The 19,084-nt window shown below is 39.4% G+C and overlaps 1 protein-coding gene across 4 annotated transcripts in view; it reads right to left on the minus strand.

Moving 5' to 3' along the window:
- Positions 1–19,084, minus strand: part of ldlrad3 (low density lipoprotein receptor class A domain containing 3) — a 79,235-nt gene that overhangs the window by 17,269 nt on the left and 42,882 nt on the right. For 2 of the 4 annotated variants that reach the window (XM_068312932.1, XM_068312929.1), the window contains 2 exons: positions 18,247–18,367; positions 15,957–16,088 (listed from right to left, as the gene is read on the minus strand). In XM_068312932.1, coding sequence (XP_068169033.1) covers positions 15,957–16,088; positions 18,247–18,367 — 253 coding nt within the window. Of the gene's footprint in view, positions 1–15,956; positions 16,089–18,246; positions 18,373–19,084 lie in introns of all 4 variants that reach the window. The other 2 variants (XM_068312930.1, XM_068312931.1) reach the window with 1 other exon arrangement.

The raw sequence follows: 19,084 nt of genomic DNA on the forward strand, positions 1-19,084 counted from the left end.
AGACTTCGCCCTCCACAACAGCAGGTGGCGATAGTAATGAATTTAAAAGGCCATTTTTTAATTTAGCAAATCACTTCACAGTATTAAAAGTGGGAGGTACACCAATGATTTTGTAGCAACGGCAACACCAATCCGAAAGCCACTCTAATTTGCAGTGTACAAATGATATACAGTAAAAAATTTTTTACTGAGGATTTAGGTGAGAAATTACAATTTAAAATCCAAATTCAGTCGAAGATGTTGCTTTAGTGGAATGCTGTCCATTAATCAAAAGAAATGGATTGACTCAGTCATTATACCTTTTAATTTGAGACATACTGTGGTACCTCTACTGATGAAATTAATTGGTTCTGGAAGAAATTTCGTAAGTAGAAAATTTCGTAAGTAGAGACGCGTTTTCCATGCAAATGCCCTAATCCATTCCAAGCCCACAAAAATTCAGACATAAATGTTTTATAAAACACAAAAATGCATCAAAACATGTAAGGAATACGTGTTACAATTAGATCATTACACATTAAATGAGAGTTGTGCATAATGTAAAAAACAAAAAATAAAGAATAAAAATGATTTACCTTTTAACTGCTGTCCCCATTGTTTTTTGCCCTCATGCACTCCTATCTCACGATGCTGAACAACAGAGTGAATTCCAATCCTCCTTTTGGACTCCAACCACCCACGCGATGCCTTAAACTCCTTAAACTTCCTTTTGTTTTAATAACGTGGCGATTATAGATGCATTACGGCCATATTCTTTGGCGAGATCAACCAAACGCATCCCTTTTTCATTATTTTCTATTATCTCTTGCTTTATTTGTACGGACAAAAAAACTCTTTTCTTCATCTTTTCTTTTCCTGTTTTCTCCGTCACTTTCTTGGGGTCCATAGCGAATGATCTAAAAGTTAATATAATTGCATAAAACTATCAGAAAACCTCACGGGTTGAAGGCTGAATGAGGAGGACGCTGCATAGAGGACCTGCATAGAGCTACACACAGAGGTCCCTCTTAGCCAATGGGATGCCAGGATGCTAGATAATAGCCAATGGCAGAGCAGCTATAAGAATGGTGCATTCAGCAACCTTTGGGAACTGTGACTAGCAGCACGTACTGTATTTGTACCTTTCGTAACTCGAAATTTCTCTCGTAACTAGAGGCAATATTTTCCTGTTGAGGCGTTTTTTCTCTATATACGAAAATTTTGTATATAGAGACATTCGTAAGTAGAGGTACCACTGTATTTGTGAAGCATGAAGGTGAATACTAACTTAACCTTAGATATGCAACCTTGTGTTGAACAAGTACAAATAAAATACCTTGATCCTTGACCTCAATCATTCAACTAGCAGAGCATACAAGAAGAAAAGACACATAAAGCGTTTTCACTATCACCAGAGTGAGTAAATACACATTTGAACTAGTGTGGTATTTAAGCAGGCAGATAATCCTGACAAAGGAACACTAAAACGTGGAGCTACACATTGTGTGTGATTTTCTTTCTTATATAAACATTAATTATTCCAAATGCAAAAATACCACAGTTTGGAAAATGAGTCCTCCTCTTTTAAATTCTAATCTGAGGCTCCACCACACTGGTTAAGCATCTCACACATTTGGTTGACAGTAATATGCAAGTTTCTCATCGAGGGTAGAAATTTCACTCTGGGTTGGTGTACTCCAGAATAAATACAGTACTGTAGTGTGACTCAATCTATAGAGAATTAACAAAGTCAACAATGTATGCTGTGGCTCTAAAGTCGATTCATATTCAAATAACTGGTAATGTCAATCAGATCATCTGTCATTAACAAAAACTTTCCTATGGCAGACTAAAACCTTTCTTGTATCACAAAAATCATTTTCAAGCTATTATAGAAAACAATAGTGACAGTATGCTCAAAGAAAGTATACTGTACAGTATATACTGTACAGGAATGGTACACACATGAGCCATGATAAGTACTGTTTAAAGTATTATAATGTAAAATATAAATAGTACAAGATAAACATAAAAAGAAGGTTTAGAGCAAAGAGTGTAGAATGAAATTTTTTGTACTCTGATTTTCATGTTGTCTCTATTCCACCACATACTTGTGAAAGACCAAAGTACATCTTTACATCAAAGAACGACCATATCTTTAATCAAACCCTGACCTTAGTCAATAAAATATATAAGTGATTCAGATTTCCTTATGTAGTTTAATTGATATATGCTTAAAGAGTTTAGCTTATCTGATGCTCGCAAAAGCTTGAGATGTACGGTACTTCTAAGATAAGAAGTAAGAATAATTATAAAAATTACACACCAAACAAAACTGTTATGCCATCCGGTAATGACTGTTCATTACATAGTCAGTGTATCAAATTCAATATTATTTAACATTATGTCACGGTTATACAGTTGCGCATTTATTGACTATAATACTGTCAATAAAACATATTTCAAATTCACTTCATCGTAGGCACTGCAGACAACTATCACTACGATAGTCACTTTAACAGGTCACATTGCTTTCCAGAAAAATATCTTATAAAGAACAATGAAGTATGCAAGACTACCTTTTTAAATGTGAATATCAAGGCTTTTCCCTTACATTTTCAAATATATTCTTGTCACCACATCTCTGTTGCAATTATATAATGGAACTGGAGCTGCCCAGCAGAAAACACATTAGCCCTGCAGGAACACTAGTCCTTGCCTTTTTGCACATTCTCTTCACTGAACAAAGCTGCTTCAGAGAAGTGTCAAAGGTGAAAAACACCACAAAAGCCTCTTTTATGTTGTATTTCTTGCTTACTCTTACTACCCCCCTCCCTATCTACTGGCCCGCTCAATTGCAGCATGGTATTAACGTGTCTACCATGTGGGTGTCCGAACGACACCATCGAACAATGATTAATACATTAATACATAAAGAGAAAGAATTGCTGAGGCAGAGACAGAGACAAAAAAGAGGATGAGGAGGGGGAGTGGATGATAAAAATACAATAAAAAAAACCCACCACCGCAGGAACAGAGGGGTCTTATCATCTCAAGCGTTGTGTAAAAGCTTTTCCCATCTGAACAAAGAGACCGCAGAGTGCCAGAGGAAGTAAAAGAACAGAAGACAGGCTATAGAGAAGAAAGACCATGACAAGAGTAGACAAGACAAGGAGGAATGGTGAGAAGTGTTAGGAAAGTGGTTGGGTTGAGAAACAAATGGCAAAACTAAAAAAAAAGAAGAAGGTAGAGTTACTGAGGCAATTTGAGTCAGAGAGGCAGAGAGAGCAATATGAAGAAGGACAAGACAGCAGTTGAGAAATCTTATCTGGAATCTAATAATTACCACAAATTACCAATTGTTTCACACCCCCCCGCATCCTCTCTCTTCTGTTCATACCTTTGCTCACAACACCTGTCTTTCCATTCTCTGCCTGTTTATTTCTTTCTGCAGAGTATTTCTATCTTACTTAGTTTCTCATCTTTCCTTCCACCAATTTTTCTGCCAGCCAGCAAACATGACCACCACCATTTCCTACTCCCTGCTTCCCACAGCTTCTTTGTCCTCCTTCTTGATTACCTTCTCTATACTGTATACAAAGAATTATGAGTTTTACATTTTTTCTTCAACGTCTTTGCCACTCTCTCAAATCCCTCATTTCTATCACCTTCACCCTTGTTCACTTTCACTCTCCTTTGTGCGTTCCTTCCTATTCCTGCTCATCTAAATGTTCACATTTTGCTCATTTTTCTTCCCATATTACATCTCCTTATCCCATCATCCTTGTATATCCAAGTCTTATACTCTCTGTCATGCAATCCGTCTTTTCTCTCTCAAAGGCACACACGTTTTCCTTTGATGGATGCACAAAGTCTCAGCACATACATATATACAGTAGATGATCAAACTACCAAATTACACTCACACAGCCTTAGACCTGCTGTGTGGCTTTTCTCTGTTGAGCAACATCTTCACCTCCACCATAAACCCAGTGAGACTGGACTGACACCTAAAGCATCACTCAGGTGTTGGTCTGTTTAACCCCTGCAGGTGCACACTATGTTACTTGATCAAAACACGCATGTATATCATGAGGGAGTTATACTTATAATCTTATTGCTAGACAAGAAGTAGAACAAGAAAAAGAAAAAAAAGAATAGGAAGACAGCTCCTACATGGTGCGCCCTATGAGCAACTTGTAGGGAGACAGTGCCTTGCTCAAGGGCACCTCGGCAGTGCTTTGTGGGTGAACCAGCAGCTCTCTACCGCCAGTTCACACTCCATACTTTTTGGTCAACAAAGGCCACCCTCCGGTCCCCAGTCCAAGACCTAATGGAGAGAGCTAATGCCACCCTTGATGAATTGATGCATCTGACCATTTTACATTTACTGTATATTTAAGACTTATTTCCTGTAACACACCAGTTGTTCCAGCCTGCAAATCGGCACCACAAAATCTATATATTACTCATCACACTTTGATTTACAGCAGCAGATAAAAGTTGGAATGTAAAAAGTTATTCTGCTATTTACATGGGGTTCCTGAAACATGGTGAAAGCTATTATCACTAAAAAAAATTACACGTGTGGGGAAATTAAACTGACGTTTGGGCACAAAACCATCTCTTGACAGCAAGGTATTGTAATTTCTCTAACATTCATTCAAGTGACCCAAGAGCATGAAATCATACTTTGTGAGAGTCTTTGCTCTGTAGTCATAATTTTCTCAATTTTTACCTCATTGATATGAAAGCACATGTCTAAACAAAACCACATGTCTAAACAAAACTAGAAACAAGGTAATTAAAATTTCCATGAATGTTTCTTTTTACATAAACTGGATTGATAAATTTTCAAATCTCTAAAGTTTGACATAGTCAAAGTGTCTCCCACCATATATCAGCTACTAGGACAAGAGCAGTAAATATCTTTTTCTGGGTCAGTCTCTACACCTCCTGGTCTTTAATGCGATTATGTTGAAGAAGGAGGAAGGCAGTGGGGGTCATATTTCAGTTAGCACAATGGAGAGTAGGGAGGCACAGTTTTTTTTAATTTTTTTTTATCACAATAGCTAGTGTGTGGTCAAAAGAAAAAGTACTGTAGTTGACCAGAGAGTGAGAGCGAGCAAGAGAGCGAGAGAGAGAGAGAGAGAGAGAGAGAGAGAGAGAGAGAGAGAGAGAGAGAGAGAGAGAGGGGGGGAGAGAGAGAGAGAGAGAGAGAGAGAGAGAGAGAGAGAGAGAGAGAGAGAGAGAGAGAGAGAGAGAGAGAGAGATTGAGGGAGAGATTCAAAGACACTTTACATGCTGAAGTGTTCATTTCTGTATTCATCCAACAAGTAATTGGTGAGGGCCCAGAGAGGAGCATGTCTTTCAGGCCAAGTGTTGATGAAGTTTGGAAATGCTGCAGTTGAAGCCAAGCTTCACACACACTAATGCAATTGTGATGCTTGTAGGAGCACAAATTAGTGAGCTAATGAGCTTGTTTTCTTCCCTTTTGTGGTTCAAGGTGTTACTTAAGGAATCTAATGGTTAAAATAAGGTCATTGACCTTGACTGAATGTTTTTGGCTGGTGCAAGGCTTTCATCGATTAAGCCAGGTCAAATACAAACTGAGTTCTAGTTTCTCTCTATGCCTGCTTGAACTTTCCCGTGACTTATCCATCCAAAAATCTATTACATTAGTTGTTACAAGAAGAAACTAAAAGAGAATAGCAGCAAATTCTTACAGGAAACAATTGCCAACACACATGCACCCACTTTCACGAAAAGAAAACAAAATCACTTACAGTAAAACTCAACCAAAAAACAGTTTAGGTAGTGTTTGAAGGTAGCAGAGATGAAGATGCTGAGGTTCTCTGTGGGAGTGACCAGGATGGATAGGATCAGGAATGAGTACATCAGAGGGACAGTACATGTTAGAGGTTTTGGAGATAAAGTCAGAGAGACCATATAGAAATGGTTTGGACATGTCCAGAAGAGAGATAGTGAATATATTGGTAGAAGGATGCTGAGTTTTGAACTGCCAGGCAGGAGGCCTAGAGGAAGACCAAAGAGGAGGTTTATGGATGTAGTGAAAGAGGACATGAAGGTAGTTGGTGTGAGAGAAGAGGATGCAGAAGACAGGATTAGATGGAGGCAACTTATTCGCTGTGGCGACCCCAGAAGGGAACAGCCGAAAGGAGAAGAAGTCTGTGGGTGTAGGTCGTCACATGACCAGCATCACCATGGTGACTTAATGAGAACATGCTTGGGAGGGAAAGGTTGCTCATTCATAGGGGCTTGAATAGCAACGGTTGACGGGAAATAAATTCAAGGATGAGGATAATTCATGCAGACTCAGGTCAGGGGAGTAGAACCCTGTGTGGCCACAGCTAACAGCAAACATGGTCCGTGAAAAGATTTACACCTTTACCCTCGGTGAGGGGGAAAGAGTGAATAGGAAACAAGTAAAAATAAATTTTAATATTTTACTGCAGCAGGATATGCACCATGATTAACATAGGTATAATATTCATTTTCAATGAGGATAAGAGTAAAGATGCTTAATGCTACGGTCAGAATAATTGTAAAATGCACCTTTATTGTGCTGGAAGTTTATTTAATACAAAATTATATGACAGAAATACATTTCGTACTCTCATTTCAACTTTTGCTAGGAGAAGAAAAGTTAATCTTGGCAGCTGCTCTAGCTTCATCTCTTCAACAACAGCCAAAAACCCACGACAGTGTTGAGAAAAAGCTTCAAGCAACTAAAACAAAATCAAAATTTTACCAAAGTTCACATCCTTGGGCAACTTTCCCTATTTGTTCCTGTAAGTGCGCATTGGCTCTGATGAACTGGCATTAATGCGTTCTACTCCCACAAGTCAGTCTACAGACATTTTAACCCCTTGCAGCGCTTCACGCTCCCACCCACACCTTAATCTTCTCTCTCTACTCTTTATCAGTGCTACTGGCGAGGAGCAGCTAGAGATTAACACCTCATCATCATACGTGTCTTGACCACAAAAATTACACATAGATTAACTTGGGTCTAAAATCTGGCAGCAATCAGTGTGGGAGGGTGTGGATGTGTTAGTGGTTATTAGCAAGGTAAAGGATACCAACAGTGATGAAAAAATGAGGGACTTTTAATCACTCTGACATTCTTTGTTCTTTATATATCACACTGACAGTATTAATTAATGTCTAGCTCACAAGAGACTCCAATGGAGACAGGAGTTACTACTCGATGTCAGCACACAGTCACCGGCATCCATCCTCATCTGAATACCTAGTGTTTACTGGCCATGTAAATGGCAAGGATTTTGAAGAAATGTTGTTTGTATACTGTGTTACTGTGTTTATGCAAAGTAGAAGAATTAGTGAATATATGGAGTAGTTTTTACACAACATTAGGAGGACATAACAAATAAAAATCCACAGATTACTCTCTATGGGAGGGGTGAATTCCTGGAGTTTATAATAAAAAAATTTCACTTTGCACAAAGCAGCACTCGATGTACAAACCAGGATGAAAAAAATATAATTTTTGCTGTGGGTGGGTTTGTGCATATGAGGTTGTGGGCCATATTAATTATTTAGCTGGGCAGATGTGTCTTCTTGCCGAATGTCCTTGAAAAGCCCTGTGGAAGTGATTCTCACTGCTCATCAAAAAAGTGAGAAAAAAAAGGCCAATTTAATTACACACATGTTCTCTCCTGCTCTCACTTTTATTTTTTTCATATTCAGGGCTATATGTATAGTTCATCCAACCAGGGTGAAGAGTAAAGCCAGCTGCCAGTATTTTGACAATGGACACAAAGGAAACTAATGTTAATTGTCATCTTGTAGCAGTCCAACAGTCGGTCTTGTTAGGATCTGTCAGTCAGTGACGACTGTGATAGGCTCACTGTTAAAAACCACAACAGAGCCAAGTGTTCTGCTGCAGTCATATTTCCTGGCCTCTGCAGTATAGTTTGAATGAACATTCTTAGTCTGCTGAGGGACTTACCATCTGCCTCCATAGGAGTTTGTACTTTATTAAAGACATACTATGCAGTACACTGAGGCAGCGTGTAAACCAAGATCCACCCTTGGGTCTTGGGCAACTATAAATAATTTTGTTTACAATGTATTGTACTTTTTCTCCACATGTAAATTGATTTATTTGGGATACAATATAAAAGTATCCAAGTTACATATTAAATGATGTAGATCAAATGCAGGTGATTCTGAAGTATTTGAGTTTGCAAAATTAATGTCGTACCTTTTGTTTACATAAACCTAACACATTTATTGATGCTTAAGATTACATTTCCGTTAATTTCCTTTTTTTCCAATCATTTCAATTACATCAAAATAAATAGCTGAGAGGAGATGCAGCTAAAAGCAGAATGTTCCTCATGCGATGTTAAAAAGCTGCACTACAGTATGACACTTAATGCAGGACTGTAAGCGTTACTACCACTGCTTCATTTAGTTTTTTCTAAAGAACATATTTTTGTGTGTTTTGTGTGTCATCCACTGGAAGATTAAGTGCACTTTGGAAACCAAGGACACGTACAACAAATGCAAACTCTTTCAATCCCTGTGACCACACAAAGAATAACTTGTCTTGAAAAACAGAAAAAGCTTTAAAGAACCTTTGAAGCCCTCATGCCTTGTTACTACCTTCACATCACTTCACCGTGCTTCTATTTCTGTATCGCAACAAGTTCAGTTAAGAAAAAAAGGTTGAGATTAAGCTTCTTTGAGATGAGGAGATGTGAGAATTAATCACTGAAACACTTCCAGTCACCATGCCATCTGATACTCTTCTTCCAATTCTTTTAATTAATGCATAACGTGGGATGCTGATGTATGCATTTTAAATCAATTACTTTTCTTTAATGTCTCCAAGGGGATCCTCAGAGTTTTGTAGATGCTGTTAAATTCTGCACTCCTTTAACTTGTCAGTGTTATGACCTTCAGAAAGTTTATTCAGAAGGCTGACGTTATGTTTTCCAATTAAACATGCAGAACAATCACTGTCAGATGCAATGTGGCTCTCTGTGAGTGAGTGGATGATTGTGCATGAGTATGGTCAGGGAATCATAAGCATGCTTACCTAGAAATGCGCATTTGCTTTCAGCGAGTACTCCCCCAGTATATGACCACGTCTTGTGAGCCCCACAGCACTGTTTCAACAGCAATTTGTTTCAAAGGAGAACATGTCCTCCATCACTGAACACTCTTTGCTTTGCTATAAGTGGCCAGAAAAGACCGGAGAGAGCAAAGAGAAGCTCAGCTTTGCAAACTGTTATGCCATTTATGTTTCCAGAGTTACACTGCTTAGGCCTCAGGGCTCGACTTGAAATGGATCCGGTTTATCGCTACCCCTCACTCAGTTCTATTTAAATCCTTTTCTCCATACAAAATCACCTGTGTCTCTCTGCTTTACTCCAGTCTTCCAGCCCATTACTATTCATTGCTGCTCACAACTCCTCTACTGGTTCACTATATTATGTTTAAGTGTTGCTTGTATCACTAATTTATCTGTGTAGTCTATTCCAGCCTCACTTTCCCTGCTACTTTTGATTGCGTGGTGATTGCACTGATGAATTTTTGAAGATTGTGGATTGTTAGATTACCAGTACTGTTCGCCTCTTTACCACCATTTAACTATTTTAAAAAATCTATTACCCATTATATGATAAAATGACACAATAAAGTTCTGCGCTGTTCTGCTCATATTGAGTTGTTCCAAATTGTTTAAAATCACTCTGAGGGGAAGCAGAAATGATGGAGGCAGAAAAAGAGCTTACAGCATAGTACTTCGTCTGTGGGTCTAATTATCAAACACCTCTGGGGCAGGATAAGCAAACACTATAAATACAGTGATATGTCTGACTGGCTGCATGATGATCTCTCGCTAGACTATTTAAATCAAAGAGCCAAATGAGAAGACACTGAAACAAGCAATTATGGATAAGGAGAAAGTAGGGTTGAACTGTGCTGGAAGTAGCAAAGAGAGGAAGGAGATGCTGTACTCTGGTGTGTTGAGTGAGGATATTGTGGGCCTTATCTGTCACCTGCAGGTCTGTGCTTATTATAGAAAAAGGCTTGCACGGGTGTGTAGGAGAGAAATGCAGAAAGTCAAGCCACAGCGGCACCTTCACTCTGCAGAGGGTGTGGATAAAACGATGAATAACTAAAAGAAAAACATCTGAGTTGCTCTTCATCAGTTGGGTCACAGCAACACGGAGCTCAAAGCTCCTTGACAGTTGTTTATTCAGCGCTACAAGTTTTCATCAGGAAAATAAGTGGGAGAACATTTAGAAGTATTTGTGCTGCATGCATAGAAATAAAACTATAAAATCAGTGCTGACAGGAGGCTTGGAAGTGGGAACACTGGTGCATTTGTGTGAGAGCTGAATTGAAAACATGAAAACTACTCATCTGGATCGCTGAAAATCAGGCCTCAGTAAACCATAGCCTCTAAAAATTGTGGTAAGGAAGAACTCAGAGTGCAGCATTCATAATATCTATCTCAGCTCATGAGGTGCAAAAGGGTGTTAGGATAAAACATGATAAATGGCAATATAGTCATGTAATTACCATTACCTCACAATGTATTAAACATAAGCAGACAAATGTTTTTGGTCAACAGCCACCATTTGGTCCATTTCAGCCCTTCAAACGGTGGCCAATGTTTGTTCTGAAGGCTAACATCTAAGCTGCAACGTCTCAGATACCGTAACAAGACACAGCTACATTCTGCAGTTGGCTGTGGAGATGGTATTGTTCATTTGTCAACAAGGAAATGGAGAGCAGCCAGATATAGATCAATATTTCTGCATCAGTATACAATTCCTTCTTATTGTGGCTCAACATCGAGCTATGGAGTCTACAAATGGTGAGTTTGTGATGATGGATAGACCTTCCATCTCTCCCGCTTTCAAATCATACACACAGATGAAAAGATAATAAATATTACAATGTCAGCTTCACTAATTATATAGAATAAAAAAAATAACAGTACATTGGCTTATTAAATTTAGATAGTAGACTACCTCATAGTACATAGAATAATTATCTCCCACAAGAATTTGGAGAATGTGTTTTTTTCAACAAAGAAATAATGCAGAATTCAGATTTTATTTTATTTTATATTGAAAAGTGCACCAGACTCTATTATGTTCATTTTCTGGAGCCTGTTAATCAGAATCATTTAGCTTCTTGGAACTGAATCAAGATTCTGCTGGCTTTGTTTAATCCAGTACAGTCATACCTCTACTTACGAATGTCTCTACTTACGAAATTTTCTACTTACGAAATTTCTCAGCAGGAAAATATTACCACAAAACACTGTATCGGCTGATACTCAAATCTCCCACAGGTTCCTGAACGCAACATTCTCATAGCTGCTCTGCCACTGGGTATTACCTATTACGTATCTTCCTGGCATCCCATTGGCTAAGAGGGATGCCACTCCACCTCTGTGTGGAGCTAGAACGGTGCTTATGGAGTGTCTCGGCATTCGGCACTCAACCGAATGCTGAGGTTTTCTGATAGTTTTGCGCAAATATAATAACTCTGTCAGTACGTATTCACTATGGACCCCAAGAAAGTGACGGAGAAAAGAGGAAAAGCAAAGACGAAGAAAAGAGTTTTTTTGTCCATACAAACAAAGCAAGAGATCATAGAAAAGGATGAAAAAGGGATGCGTTTGGTTGATCTCGACAAAGAATATGGCCGTAATGCATCTCCAATCGCCACGTTATTAAAACAAAAGGAAGTTTAAGGAGTTTAAGACATCGCGTGGGTCGTTGGAGAAGTTCAAAAGGAGGACTGGAATTCACTCTGTTGTTCGGCATCGTGAGATAGGAGCGCATGAACCAAAGAGGTCAAAAAACAATGGGGACAGCAGTTAAAAGGTAGGTAAATGACAGTGATTATTATTCTTTATTCTTAGTTTTTTACGTTATGCACAACTCTCATTTATTGTGTAAGAATCTAATCGTAACATGTATTTGTCACATGTTTTGATTCATTTTTATGCTTTATAAAACATTTATGTTGGAGTTTTTGTGGGCTTGGAACGGATTAGGGCATTTGCATCGAAAATGCGTGCCTACTTATGTCATTTTCTACTAACGTAACTTCTTTCGGAACCAATTAATTTCGTAAGTAGAGGTACCACTGTATTGGTAACAATACAACTGTTTTGTGGGATTGAGATGCTGTCAGAGTATCATTATCTTTTTTTGCAAGACACACTTTTCTATTATACACTTATTTGTTTTGTTATCACTGACATTTTTTTAGACTAGTTCAATGATCTGGACAGGAGGGCAGGGTTACACTCATTGTTTTTTTTTCAGCAGTACACATTTGGTTGCCTGGGGTTAAATGGACACCAGGGTTAGGCTGCTGGCAGAAATCATGTTGGTCTGCCAGTGGAAGTACAGCTGAAGCGTTGACAGAAGCCAAGTGCTGTGCCACAGTGGAAGCAGCTGTGAGAAGTGAGGCTGCCAGTAGAATACATCATTCTATACCAGAAGACATCAGAGTCACTATCAGGTCAGATAGTGCTGTGATACGATACAAAGTCAACAAAATGTTCTTCAAAATTACGAAAAAAAAAGAAAACACATTATAATCCCAACAGCTCATTTTACATAACATTTAGCTTACTGTCATTTGACAATGACACTGAAATAAATTCCCTTTTCCGTGACCCTTTCGATTTTTTCATATTGGACCAACTGAAAGAGTCATAATACCTCATTACTGTACTTGTATTCACAGCACATACCAGCGTTCCACAATAAGACATAGTACACAACACATGATATATAGTATCTCTTCAGCTAGTGCTACACCTCAGTTGGTTATTCAAATAACTGACTTCTTGCACATTTAAAAATTCTGGGGCGGACACACAAATCTGAACACACTGCTATAACATCACAACTGTTCTGTCAAAACTGCGTACTCGTTCATGCAGACGTCTGTTGTGGCGCTGTTATTTCTTGCAAAGGTCAAACAAACTGACATCGCAGTAGGCCTTGAATGAATACGCTCTCTGAATGTGGCTATGAATCACAGAACTCAATATGAAATATCATAAGATGTGACATAATAAGAGAAGAGAGTCTCCTGCAAGAGGACACGAGCCAGTGTCATATTGTGCCGGTCCCAAGCCCGGATAAATACAGAGGGTTGCATCAGGAAGGGCATCCGGCGTAAAAATTTTGCCAAATCAAATATGAGAATCAAACCTATGACTTCTATACCGGATCAGTCGAGGCCCGGGCTAACAACGACTGCCATGGGTGCTGTTGACCTACAGGGTGCCGGTGGAAATTGGACTATTGTTGGTCGAAGAAGGAGAGGAGGAAAGTGTATTCGTAGGAAGAGAGAGAAGACGAACGCCAAGAGTATAGGACTCAGTGTATAGGGACGTTGAATGTTGGAACTATGACAAGGAAAAGGTAGAGAGTTGGTTGACATGATGCAGAGGAGGAAGGTAGACATACTGTGTGTCCAGGAGACCAGGTGGAAAGGTAGCAAAGCTAGAAGTTTAGGAGCAGGGTTCAAGTTGTTCTATCATGGTATAGATAGGAAAAGAAATGGAGTAGGAGCTATCTTGAAGGAGGATTTTTTTAGGAATGTCCTAGAGGTAAAAAGAGTGTCAGATAGTGATGAGTCTGAGGCTAGAAATCGAAGGTGTGATGTTCAATGTTGTTAGATGGTATGCTCCACAGGTAGGATGTGAGCTGGCGGAGAAGGAGAAATTCTGGTTGGAAGATGAAGAAGGCAAAGGCAGAGCAGAGGACGAAATGATGGAGGCTGAAAAGGGAACAGCGTTGCATGACTTTTAGGAAGGAGTTAAGACAGGCTCTGGGTAGTCAGGAGGTGCTTCCAGATGACTGGACAACTATAGCTAATGTGATCAGGGAGACAGTTAGGAGAGTACTTGGTGTGTCATCTGGGAGGAGGGTAGATAAGGAGACTTGGTGGTGGAATGAGGAGGTACAGGAGTGTATACAGAGAAAGAGGTTAGCTAAGAAGAAGTGGGACACTGAGAGGACTGAGCAGAGTAGACAGGAGTACAGGGAGATGCAGCGTAAGGTGAAGGTAGAGGTAGCAAAGGCCAAACAAAGGGCTTATGATGACTTGTATGCTAGGTTGGACAGTAAAGAGGGAGAGACTGATCTATACCGGTTGGCAAGACAGAGAGACAGAGATGGGAAGGACGTGCAGCAGGTTAGGGTGATAAAGGATAGGGATGGAAGTCTATTGACAGGTGCCAGTAGTGTGATGGAAAGATGGAAAGACTACTTTGAAGAGTTGATGAACATGGAAAATGAGAGAGAAGAAAGACTAGAAGTGACTGTTGTTGACCAGGTAGTAGCAAAGATTAGCCAGAATGAAGTGAGGAGGGCATTGAAGAGGATGAAGACTGGAAAGGCAGTCAGTCTTGATGATATACCTGTAGAGGTTTGGAAGTGTCTAGGAGAGGTGGCAGTAGAGTTCCTAACTGGGTTGTTCAACATGATCTTAGATAGTGAGAAGATGCCTGAGGAATGGAGAAGTGCGCTGGTGCCCATTTTTAACAACAAGGGTGCAGAGTTGTGGCAACTAAAGAGGAATAAAGCTGATGAGCCATACAATGAAGTTATGGGAAAGAGTAGTGGAAGCTAGACTAAAGGCAGACGTGAGTATCTGTGAGCAGCAGTATGGTTTCATGCCAAAAAAGAGTACTACAGATGCAGTATTTGCTTTGAGGATGTTGATAGAGAAGTACAGAAAAGGCCAAACGGAGCTACATTGTGTTTTTGTAGATCTGGAGAAAGCTTATGACAGGGTGCCCAGAGAGGAACTGTGGTATTGTATGAGGAAGTCTGGAGTGGCAGAGAAGTATGTTAGAGCGGTGCAGGACATGTATGAGGATTGTAAGACAGTGGTGAGGTGTGCTGTAGGTGTGACAGAGGAGTTCAAGGTGGAGGTGGGGCTACATCAGGGATCAGCTCTGAGCCCCTTCTTGTTCGCCATGGAGATGGACAGGCTGACAGACGAGGTTAGACAGGAATCTCTATGGACTATGATGTTTGCAGATGACATTGTGATCTGCAGTGAGAGCAGGGAACAGGTGGAGGAGAAGCTAGAGAGGTGAAGGTTTGTCCTGGAAAGGAGAGGAATGAAGGTTAGCCGCAGTAAGGCAGAGTACATGTGTGTGAATGAGAGGGCCCCAAGTGGAAGAGTGAGGTTACAGGGAGAAGAGATCAAGAAGGTGGGGGATTTTAAGTACTTAGGGTCAATAGTCCAGAGCAATGGAGAATGTGGAAAAGAGGTGAAGAAGCGTGTAGGAAGGATAGGATCAGGAATGAGTACTTCAGAGGGACAGTACATGTTAGAGGTCTTGGAGACAAAGTCAGAGAGGCCAGACTGAGATGGTTTGGACATGTCCAGAGGAGAGATAGTGAATATATTGGTAGACGGATGCTGAGTTTTGAACTGCCAGGCAGGAGGCCTAGAGGAAGAGCAAAGAGGAGGTTTATGGATGTAATGAAAGAGGACATGAAGGTATTTGGTGTGAGAGAAGAGGATGCAGAAGACAGGGTTAGATGGAGGCAACTGATTCGCTGTGGCAACCCCTGAAGGGAAAAGTGGAAAGGAAAAGAAGAAGAGTCTTCCAAATTCTTCACTATTTCAAGTGGTTTAATAGAAAAGCTTAATACAGTAACAAGAAGATTCAACTTATTCTGAATCAGTTCACTTGGCTCGCATCCAATATTCCCAGCAATTAGGGTTGAACAGTTGAAAACGTGAGGTATGGGTAATACCTCTAATCTCTATAATTCAGTACTTTGCTACAAAATCATTCTCATTCTCATGGCTGAATGTCCCCTTACTAGTGCCAGAATGGATGTTCCATTTATAGCTTGAAAACTAGTTAATCTTGTCTTTATTCACTCACATTTCCTCATACACTTAACTAAATGACTTACCTGCTGTTGTTAGGCAGTGCTCCTCATCACTGTTGTCCTGACAGTTGTCCTGGCCATTGCACAAGAAGCTGCGATCTATGCAGTGACCATTTTGACACTTGAAGCGAGCCTCTGAGCATACCAGTGGGTTGCCTGTTAAAGGTGAGTCAGTTCATAGGTCAGATTTGAAATTGTAACACAGCGCCACAGTAGGAAAAATAACTTCATCAATGACAAGGAAAAATAAGATGACTCAAAGGCAAAAACATAAATAAATAGACATGGTAGCAATTTAAATTTGAGCTTATTTTTGTTCGCTAGTTAATCTCATCCCCTCTAAAATGACTTTAATATGTTTAAATATGGCAGAATAATTGCATAGGTAATAAGCTTTAAAGTGAATTTTCAGAAAAGAAACTAAAGATTAAAAACAGCATGAGACAATATGGCAACTGATCTAGGAACTCTGACAGAATTCAAATTAAATTCATATAAAACAACAATAGCAAAAAGAAAAACACAATCCTGTCTGGCACATCCACTTAATTTCCTGACACTTTCTGGTGTTGTGTTTGATCTAGCTTCTGAGAAATGAGACAGAATTATCTTGTGAGAAGATCCAGACAATTAAACAGTGGTGTTGAGCCAAGCTCCATTTAAATGGCTAGATTAGATTTGTAAACACGGGCCTGCAGGGTAAGAACATAGCCTGACAATGGTGACTGATTAGTTTAATGCAAAATCTCAAATGGGAAAGTTGGGAAAGGGTCGTGTAAGGACAAAATGTGTCTAGTAATGCATATTACAAGAATGCTTTACAGTGCATTGTCCTTCAGTCCCGTAAAACAATGGATTACAAGTCTGAGAGGCAAAATTAATTAATGTGTTGTTCAGCTGTAGTAGAACAGTAGTCTTCTTAACAGAAGTTTGGTGTTTCAATGCTCAGTCTCTGCAGTCTACACGTAAAAGTATCCTGAACTGCACGTGCTCCCAGTGGTTGTTCCATTAGTGTGTGAGTGATTGACGAAATGCAACTGTGTGAATACCATCACTGCATGACTGTTTGTGTGAATGGGTGAATGCTGACTAGTACTGTAAAGCACTTTGACTGGTCTAGAAAGGTACCATTGTATTTAAGTACAGTTCTTTATAAGGTGCAGAGTCAGGAGATTGAATAATAAAAAAATACCGGCATGAAAGAAAACGGTGCAGGAAACGCAGACTTTATAGAAACTGGTTTCTTCGACTTTGGAAAATCACTGCACAATGTACAGATTTGTAAGCAACATCTTCTCATTTTGTTTTTCACAGTGGAACACAAACAGAGAGTGGAGGGAAAAAGCTATGCACACATTACAAGAGTTTTAAAAATATTAGGTACACTCACACAGTAATTATGATCTCCACTGACATTCAAATCACAACATGCACAAGCTACTAGGTAAAAAAAAAAAAGTATCAGCTAACAATGCAGTGTCTCGTGTCTGAGGAAGCAATGAATGCACCATCTCCCATGATTGTTGAAGAAGCACCTGTGTAACGATTAACGTGAGCAAAATGATGGAATAACATGCTGTTCCAATTGGCATACTTTACAGTGAGAAAACAAGAAAACAGGAAATTGGTGTGGATGAAAAAATAGCCAAGAAGACATGGTCACCACTGTCCATCTGTCAGCAACAACCGGAAGAGAAATTTTAAGTGCTGATTTAATTGTTTACTGTTGATTGGCTGAGAATTGTCTCTCATCAGCTACAGTTATTTCAACTGGAAACCTTCAAGTGAAACCATGGTATAACTGTCCTCATTTTAACATCTTTGAAAATGATCAACACAAAAATGATTACCCATGAATGGATCATGAGGTTTAAGAGTGGATCTGTCTTTGCACACTATAGACTAATCTGGACCAAACATTGGGTGATGATTTTCCTGTCTATAAACTGCTTAACTTTCAGTTGTTGTTGGTTTGTTTTGGTATTAATCTGATTCACGCACAGTATTTTTTGTACTTGATATCTGGTTTAGATTACAAACCAACTTTTTCTTATTCTCTGACAGATGCATATTCCCTGAACAGCTGAGTTGTAATTGATGATTAGACTCAAATCTAAAATTGAAAGACTGGGCTGTCTCTTTAATTGCCTTTAAGTGCATATTCATTACTAAACCTACAGCAGACTAAATGACAAACAGTAAAACTACAGCATTAACTGTTATGACAGGAAACAGTACATCATTAAACAGACTGTAACTTCTGGTGGCCATGGTATGAGACAAATTGTTGTAGATTTTATAGCACAAGACTCACTGCAGTTCTCCTCGTCACTTCCATCAGGACAGTCGCTGAAGCCATTACAACGGAAGCGTCCTATGATACAGTGGACACCATTAGCGCAGGCAAAGAATGTGGGGGCACATTTGGACCTGACCTTGGCTGAGGAAAGATGAAGGGTCAGGGGAAGTGGTGAACACAGGAACAGTGGATTAAAAAAAGTGTAACAGGGAAGTCAGCAAAAATGCTGCATTAAATCATTTTTAATGATAGAATATCCATGACTATGATTCGCACTAGAGGTAAGTGAGGCACAAACAAGGAGAGTTAAAGGTCTCTTAAATCGATAATTATAATAAGGTAACAAAGAAACCTGTATGTTCTAAATTAAAGCAGTCACATATCCAACCATTAAAATTTTCAAAATAATGAAAGAGTTACAAAGCTCAATCCATTTTAAAACCTATATCTTTATATAACTGCTATCTGGAAGAGCAGGGTAAGAATGAAAACAAAGTTGACAGGAGAGGAAAAAAAGTTAACGACAAAGACAAAGTGGCAAGTTGTGTAGGAGTGTTTGGATCCTGCTATTGATCAGCCTAAGAAGGCCAATGGTCTTTTCTCCCAGGAAAGGTCTGAGACTGAATGAATGCCCTGCAGATCATCAATGAACAGCTTCCTACGTTTAGCAGAAACCCTAGTTTTAAGTCAAACACATTCATCTTCCCTGGCATGATGAGAAAAACAGATAGTATGTAGATGCAAGAAAAGACATCAGAAAATAATGGACCCTACTTTATCAATCACTGTGAAGCTGAAAGCCTGATGGCATTGAAAAAACAACTGAACAGACCTTGCAGTATAGCCATTGCCC

The sequence above is a fragment of the Antennarius striatus genome, chromosome 4 (assembly GCF_040054535.1).
Source record: "Antennarius striatus isolate MH-2024 chromosome 4, ASM4005453v1, whole genome shotgun sequence".
NCBI lineage: Eukaryota > Metazoa > Chordata > Actinopteri > Lophiiformes > Antennariidae > Antennarius > Antennarius striatus.